This window comes from Lipomyces arxii (assembly GCF_038497795.1).
Source record: "Lipomyces arxii strain Phaff 12-163 unplaced genomic scaffold V1512scaffold_9, whole genome shotgun sequence".
Taxonomy (NCBI): domain Eukaryota; kingdom Fungi; phylum Ascomycota; class Lipomycetes; order Lipomycetales; family Lipomycetaceae; genus Lipomyces; species Lipomyces arxii.
In genome coordinates, this window is record NW_027117708.1 from 453,480 (window position 1) to 462,099 (window position 8,620).

Sequence of the window (8,620 nt, forward strand, 5' to 3'; positions counted from 1 at the left end):
CCAATTAGTAGCTACCATGAAAACTGACTTATATTTTACACGTAGTGTCACACATATACTTACAACCAGTGCACAAACAGTCACGTGATCGTCTGTATTGTTGTCTCTATAAACAACTCGCTACAGGCTGTTGTCAAAGTAAGTATGATTCGTTAGTCAGAAAATGGTTCATTTCGACTCATCACAGTCTCAAAAAGATAAGAGTTTTATAGTGGAGGATGTCTATGAAGACGACGAGTTAACTTTACAGTCACCATCATCAACTGATGTTGGCGACGTGTTTCATGGCTCTATAGATTCATTATCTTCAATCGATCCACGAAATGATAGGCGCAATCAGATACAAGCGAAAGGCAACGATCAGCAACCTACAAGAAGGCTCACGTTGAGTATGAATGAAGCCCAAGCTCTTGCAGTCACATTTCCCTTGAACTCTCAACTACAAATCTTAGCTGGACCAGGTACCGGCAAAACAAAGACTTTGATTTCTCGAGTCATTTATATTCTTTCGCTGGGAGTCCATCCTTCAAATGTAATTGTCACGACATTCACAGTCAAAGCTGCAGCAGAGATGCGTGATCGAATAGCGGCGATGGTTGGAAACAGTGTTGCATCACGGCTTGTTTTAGGTACATTTCATAGCATCGCAAGACGCTTTTTAGTGAAATACGGCCGTATAGTTGGCATGGAGAACGGATTTCAAATTGCCGACGAGACTGATGCTTTGCACTTTATCCAAGGGGTGATGCAATTACTTAATGACGAGACTACAAAGAAAGATTGGCGCGCGGTGCGAAATGCTATCTCGAATTTTAAGTCTAGAGGTATCATGCCGGAAGATGCTGCAAAGTATGGGTCGAAGGAGGTTGCTGCAATATACATGTTATATCAGCAACGTTTGAAAGATGCAAATATGATTGACGTATGACATTATCGCGCGACGCGTTGCAAAGCTAACAATGCAGTTTGATGATATGCTATTAAAATGCGTGGAGCTTTTAACATTACAACCAGATGTCGTTGCTAATTACGAGGCGATCCTTGTCGATGAGTTCCAGGACACAAACGTTGTACAGTACGAGTTGATGAGGCTCTTAGCAGCGTCTAAAAAAAATATTACCATAGTCGGTGATCCAGATCAAAGCATTTATGCTTTTCGCGCTGCAGAGACTCGAAACATGTCTCGTATGCGACAGGACTATCCTGAGACGAATGTTGTTAATCTTGAGGAGAACTATAGATCAAGTGCGCATATTCTGTCTGCTGCCATGGCGGTAATTGCGCAGGACAAGTCAAGGATGAATAAATCCGTTTTACCTAATCACGCTCATGGTCATAGACCAGTCTATTTTACTGTTCAGAACGCTAGTATTGAGGCAAAGCTGATTGCGCGCGAAATCCAACGCCTCATAACGCTAAGTTGCGGCATGCTCAAGCCTCAAGATTTCGCCATTTTAGTGAGATCGACCCAACTAACCCATCCAATTGAAACGGAACTTACCAAGTCTGGTATAGACTACCGAATGGTTGGCGGGTTTAGGTTTTGGGAACGAGAGGAAGTAAAACTACTGGTAAATTATCTTGCAGTAGTCAATTCGCGCAAAAGTCCTGCTTTGCTCGAGATAATAAACTCGCCCAGGCGAGGAATTGGAAGCTCAACGCAAGCGCTTTTGCTCAGTCACGCTAATGCTTACGAAGTTCCATTGTGGGAGGCAATAAAGAAGGCAATTTCCGGCGAATTGAAAGTTACAGCTAAAGCAAAAAATTCACTGATTGAATTTGTTGGTATCATTGAAGATGCGAATTTGCTGTGGTTAGGTTCAAAACACGACATCAACAATTCAGCTCCGCTCGTACCAGTTTTGGAAACGATAATCGAACGGCTTAACTACAGCGAGTCATTGAAAAAGACGCATGTGGATACATGGGTTGCTCGGTGGGAAAATGTTATGGACTTACTTGATCAGTTGCGTGACTTTTGCGAAACACCTGCCGAACCGGAATTGCCCGACATTGAGACTATTCAAGGTGCAACAGTTGAAGACGACATTCTCTCCCGGTTTTTAGCTGCCGTTAATTTGGCGCCATCTGAGACTGAAGCTGATGCTGTTGAGCCAAGTTCTGTTGTGACAATATCAACAATTCATGGAAGCAAAGGTCTTGAATTTCCAATTGTATTTATACCAGGAGTTTATAATGGCTCGATACCGCATCGACGCGCTGAGGCAGAAGAACTTGATGAAGAAAGACGACTATTATATGTAGCAATGACACGCGCAAAAGGATTACTGTATCTTTCATATCCGAAAATATTGGCCGGCGCAGCTGCATTTACACGTTTTTCAGAGGATCATAGTCTGAAATCAGACGAATCACCTTTCCTCAAGGATATATGGAAGTCGGCTTTTCAGACGTCGTTACCGAAAGTTACGTACGATACGTTTACTACACTAGGACGTATTTTGGGGCGCGAAGTCCCAGACTTTGAAAGTTTCAAGATAGCCGAGGGCGATTGGTGTGCGCACTTTTCTTACAATGTTTGTAAACTTTACTAAATATAATATAGCCAAAGCGCCGAGGGACTCACTGAGGAATTTAGGACGGATATGGCAACCAACGGCTACTGTTTCAATGAACAGGCCGACGAAAACAACGCGGAAGAAATTGGCAGCAATTGGAAACCAGGCCCGAAAGTACGCGACGATAAGTCTAGATTCACATATACTAGCAAAGTACCTCACCCAACTTCCGAAGCAACTACCACAGCCGGACTTATTGAACAATCCAAACGCGCGGATAACACCATTACCAGCGATAGCAGAAGCAAGTTTGCATCGTCATTTATTTCGGGCAGTGCGGCTATGCAAACTATGGCTTTTCAAATAGATAGCCAGAATTTCAGCACGCCTGTGTCTGTCTCTAATGTAAACACGCCGTTTCGGGCACCGTCACTGCGTGAACAGAGTCATGTGGTGCACATACCAGCTTGCACTACAGTTGAAATTGAGACGATGAAAAGATCTTCTGTGAACTCGGTATTTAAGTCGAAAGTATCTGCGACGAAGGTAACAACTACAAAATCTATCACAAAAGAGCCATTAGTCGCAAAAGGACAGAAAACAATGGCGAAGTACTTTGTTAGTGGCGGTTTGAGTTCACAGACAAAAAAACACAAACAACATCATACAGCGAGTTCAGTAGCAACTTCAAACGCCGTCCAGGCTCAAACCGTTCTAGTGCAGAACGAAAAAACTAGAGTCTCACTGTCGGAGACCTTGGTTAACACTGCAGGTGGAAAAATGTATGTTATTCTATCATCATCGCCGTGAACCCCTTACAATCTCGCGACGTATTGACGAGGCGATACCGGTGTACGATTTTTTTTGTTTCCCAGAGTCGGCAACAGGATGTGGCGTTCACAGGTTGATTTTGCTAAGTTTTCTTAATCTAGAGAACACCAAATATTGTATTATGATAATAATATAGAGTTAGTCTTAGTAACCCAAAAGACCGCAACTGATCAGTAAGGCAGATGTTAGGCATAGGAATGTATAAACCCAGTCATCACAATCTTAGTATGCAGAACAAAATAATCCTTCTATATTCACTTGCAAACTGGTCTCCATTACGGACTCGGGTACTGCTCTATGCTAGCATTGTCTACGCCATGACAATTCGGAGTGCGTCAATGACTGTTGACCAGATCTACAAAAGTAAAGCGAGTGGCTAGAGGAGGCAGTATTCGTGAATGTGAGCTGAACGCGCTGGGCATTACTGTACTTGAAAAGTATGCAGTATGCTGTGATATGGTATCTGATATCGTTAGCATTCGCAAAACGTTCGTACTGCTTCCCGATCTTGAAACACTAGCACTTGAGGTTGTGGACGACGACTCAACTTCTAATGGAGTGAGTGGTGGGGGCATGTGACCAAGTGGAAGTGATCGTATTGATGGAAGCTGTAGTCCATGTAGACCTTCCAATTCGCAAGGATGAAGACGAGGAGAGTGCGTCGGTGTGACGAATAGAGTAAATTCTGTTAAATTCTCTGACGATGGCGATGATGGAGGCGTCAAGACGGGCGAGTTTGGCCGCAATCGCTTTGCATAAGGTTGCACAAACAAGTCCGCTCCACGGTGACGGGTGGTAGAGTTCAAACTGGTGTGGAATGTCAGCGGTGTCGGGCCAGAATAAATAGAGCATAGAGTAGAACTCTTTGTAGCATGTAAGGGCGCGCGACGATTAGCAAAAGAAAGATCGTTTTCTCGTTCGAGCTGTTGAGAAGCCGCAATTGCTAGTATGTGCATATCAAGCGGCGTAGACAGTATATCGGAACCTGGAGTGGATGTACCAGATGTATATGTGCTATTTGCCGCAGTTCGAGAATGGTTTGTATGAGAATGCAGCTGAGATAAATTCGATGACCCTCTTTTTGACGTCGGAGCACTTTTGCTAAATTCCATGCCATTCACCAAAGCTGCTCCAGCTTCTGATCGAGTGGTAGAAACCGCAGCAATTGATAACTTGTATGTCCGTCTCTGGTTTGAATTCGTGTGCACCCGCCAATGCCTTGTCAACTCATCCGATCGTGAAAACCGCTTATGACAGCCCGGAGAAGTACAACCATGTGGCTTTTCTCCAGTATGCGTTAGAATATGTCTAGTTTGATGTTCCAGTCGATGAAATGCTTTGTCACACATAGAACACTTGTACGGACGGGTTATTTCAATAGAAGTATGTGGCGCTGAAATGTTTGTAGATGTAAGAGTGGCCATTTCTGCGAAGCTGGTACTACGGAATGACAATATATTCAGATTAAAGTCCGTAATTGCAAATGAAACTTCTTGCGAATAAGCAAAAAAAACAAAATGCAGCGTATAGCTGGAACGGGGACGAATGGAAACATATATGCAAAATTGAGTAGATTCGCTGTCGGTATCAACTGAAGCGGAAGCGGAGTCGAACCAGTTTGCAACCCGCGGTTGGACATCAAGCTGTTGAGCACAATCGCTCTTTCTTTCACCCACTGTCCGCTAAAACCAATTCCAATCCTGAATTGTGAATTTCATGTTAAAAAAAAACTTCGCAATTTAACATTAGCTTCCGTTTCGTATTGTAGGTCGTTTGACCGTAGTTGAAGGAAGAACCAATGGTTAAACCACTAACTCCACTCAACCGGATTTATTTTTGTCCGGCCCCACTTTAATGAACCCCTCCCACGGTTGCTCCCGCCCTTCGTAGCTAGCTTACCCCAAAGGCCAACCTTATTGTCTTCGGCGACTTGAGCACCGCTCGTTATTCTTCACCACTACAATTGATTCGAATGACTGGTGTATATTTATGCGGAAAGATTACTAAAAATGACACAGAAACTGCTTTCTACGATAGATTCCAATTGGTTGGCCCCATTGACTATATCATATGCGATGCTCGCGATGAATACCTCCTGTAACTGCTGTACACTACTTTCACACTACTTTGTAATAGCTTAAAGATTTCTCCCATGCATCACTCAACTTTATCGATTTGAACGGATAAAATAATAGACGAAATGAATGACGAATATGTAAAAATTTAAATAATTATTAGGTAGATTTTTGCTGAATTTTTGTTAAAATATTATAAATCGAGAACGAAACCCCTCAACGGAAGAGCAAAAGTACTTGGGGTGGTCAAAGCTGGGTCAACGAACTTTCCGAACAAAGTTGGAGGAGGGTTCCCCACGTCCCAATGTATACACCCCCTCACTAATTATTTTAAAGGTCGTCTGATCTGCGGTAAAACAGCACTTGATTTGTCATGGCACCGTTCTCTACAATTTCACTTATACTCAATGTCTTCGCTACTCCATGTCAGATGCTCTAGTTAACTTAAACTAGCAGCTAGTAACAACACTTCTATCATATCGCCTTCACACAATCCCAGTATACCACCATTGACATGATCTCCTCTTTCTCACTATCTGAGAACAAACTTGACAATCAACACTAACGAATACCCGATTTCAAACATCTTAAATATTTTACTTCCGTCTGTATTCGTAAATGCTTAATTAGCTCCGCTTATAGTTCTATTTTTTTTTTGTCCATCCAAGCAATGTATAGTAGTGCCGAGCAAAAATTATTACCCCCACGACTCAAACCTTTTTGATAATATCGTTCCAGATCTCGTAAGCTGATACTATGCTACTGCTACAATTTAATTTTTTTTTACTATCTAGGCCGTTGCTCAAAACTACTTGTATTAATAGTCTACAATATTTTATATCTGTTTTCCGATTTACCCGTAGAACAGTCTTCACGTTTAATTTCGTGGCTAGTGAATGAGCCTTACACATACATACATGATGATTATTTGTATGTTCGTGCGGCAAGTGTTTTTGAACCCCACCCCCTCCCCCACATCAAACTCTAACTCAACTACATCCAGACCATTGTAGTAGCGGTTAACTTTAACTGACATTTCGTTCGAAGTCTTTAGTCCGTATCTATCAGATTATTTCATCCATCGCTTGAGTTTCAATCAAGTGTAAGTTAAATAAAGCGGTAACAGCAATAAAATCGTGTGAGATTGCTATCACAACTTACGAGTCTTGTGTCTCTCTACTCTGCGTACCGACTATTTCAAGGGTATGGTGTTGTAATTACTATTGATTCTTTTGTATAATGATCGAACTGTTTTATGGTAAACGAGTGTTATCTTATCCATACTAAAATAACCACTTATACAATTCTCTAAGCTACACATTGGTCTCTTTTTACCGATGCCCTTTGCATCGCTTTTCATTTTTTTTCCATGTATTGCCAATATGTTACGAACGCTGAAGTCATAAACTCTAACACTACGAACTCTATTACTAACGCCTTTAGGCAAAACCGACGTCGTCGCTTAGTGCGGACGCGTCAAATCAGGTAAGACAATATACCGTTGGTGTTTGTCTCGTAGTAGCTTGAGGATATAAAGGCACGTAGTCTGCCTGTTCGTAATAGTTCCTCAAGCTTGTTATTTTAGTATATCCGGTCTATGAGTATAGACACTACGGGTTTAATAAATTTACTTCTATAACTATCACCGCTTAACATTTTTACTCTTACACAGTATCAAACCGCGTAAGAAACCCTTAACAATGATTGACCCATTTAAACTATAAGGTTTCCGAGTCAAAGGACTTGAAACCTTAACAGTGCCTGGAGGGCACTGTGCGTACAGGGTCGTCGTACGATCAGAGATGTGATTATTCATATGTGTTTGTTTATGTTGTATTTGAAAGGTGCTTATTATTATAGAAAGAGCTTGCTATGCGGATGTATGGTGAATATTAGTAATTTAGTATAAGCTACAAGAACCTTAGACCAGCCGTAAGAATATCAAACCCTTACATAAAACCCTTTGTAACAAGGCACGATTACTAAAACACTACGCAGAGTAAAAGAGTAAAAGTACAAACGAAATTATAAAATATACAAAACTTTGCACTTGCAACCCAGGAAGGGGAATGCGCACTTCCTGATATAACAATTAGACCGCAAGTGGCACAATGTTAATGTTAGACGTCAGCGGTAAGTATGTGTTAGGCGCCGACGTTGTAAGAGACGTGTCGTGACGCTCTTATACGTTTGTAGGAAAGATATTTAAACTGCTTATATTGAAGTAACTCGTAGACTGTAACAAGGCACAACTACTAAGACACTACGTAAAACAAATGTAAATATACAAACGAATTTTATAACAATACAAAACTTTGCACTTGCGGTCAAGGATGTAAGAGACGTGTCGTGACGCTCTTATACGTTTGTAAGAGAAGATGTGTAAATTGCTTATATTGAAGTAACTCGTAGACCTAGGTGAACATTGACTCCTCACTGTAATTGTTAGGGGATAACGTAGTAATAAAGATAAATAGTAAACAAATATATTCAAGAGTAAGTAAACGAAATCTCGAACGTGAGGAACAATACTACGTGGTGCCCGGCACCCTATTTATAATAGTTCCTCACGTTCGAAGCTACGGATGAGAAGTTAGAAACAGAGATAACAGAATCAGTAACAGACAGTACACAGCCACGCTGTTACTCGGGCGAGTAGCTAATCGCATTAGCTATGTTCTCGCCCGAGGGTCCGCGACCTATTGTCGCACCAATCACCAGAGCCCGCGCCCGCACGACTTACCCTATGCGCGCCCGTTATCTCCCTAGCCACCGCGGGCCCGCAACTCCTTACCTCCGGCTCCGGATGCACCTTCGGGCGCACCTCGGTTAGCCACCATGACAAGCGCCCAACCAGCTTCAAGGAATTTGCTCGCGCCTGTAAGCGTATTGACCAAAGGTGGAACGACTTTCAACGAGAGGAAGGGCGCCCCGTCGCTCAGCGTTTCCGCCCAAGAGGGTCTAAACGCAACAAAAATCCAGATTCCGAGGATTCCTCTAGCGCCTCCGAGGACAGTGACAATTCTTCTGACGAAACACGCCGCTCGCGCTTCAAGAAACCACGCAGGACCAAACCAGACTCCAAACCCAGGTCCAGATCTGTTACGGCCTGAGGCCATGTTTTGTTTCTGTGTTTCGCTGTCCTCGGCAACGTGGGGTGCGGCTTGCGGCTGGTGCAAAGTTGAGTTTAAGGGT

The 8,620-nt window shown here is 42.6% G+C and overlaps 2 protein-coding genes across 2 annotated transcripts; one reads left to right on the forward strand and one right to left on the reverse strand.

Moving 5' to 3' along the window:
* Positions 1 to 142: 142 nt before the first annotated feature.
* On the forward strand, positions 143 to 3,506 carry V1512DRAFT_239757 (P-loop containing nucleoside triphosphate hydrolase protein). The gene is made up of 3 exons (XM_066914212.1): positions 143 to 922; positions 966 to 2,515; positions 2,567 to 3,506. The coding sequence occupies exons 1-3, from the start codon at positions 164 to 166 to the stop codon at positions 3,327 to 3,329; spliced, it is 3,072 nt and encodes a 1,023-aa protein (XP_066771273.1). The 5' UTR covers positions 143 to 163; the 3' UTR covers positions 3,330 to 3,506.
* V1512DRAFT_263882 (uncharacterized protein) lies at positions 3,309 to 5,210 on the reverse strand. Its single transcript, XM_066916572.1, has one exon. It carries the CDS (start codon positions 4,772 to 4,774, stop codon positions 3,686 to 3,688), a length of 1,089 nt encoding a protein of 362 aa, XP_066771274.1. The 5' UTR covers positions 4,775 to 5,210; the 3' UTR covers positions 3,309 to 3,685.
* Positions 5,211 to 8,620: the final 3,410 nt, after the last annotated feature.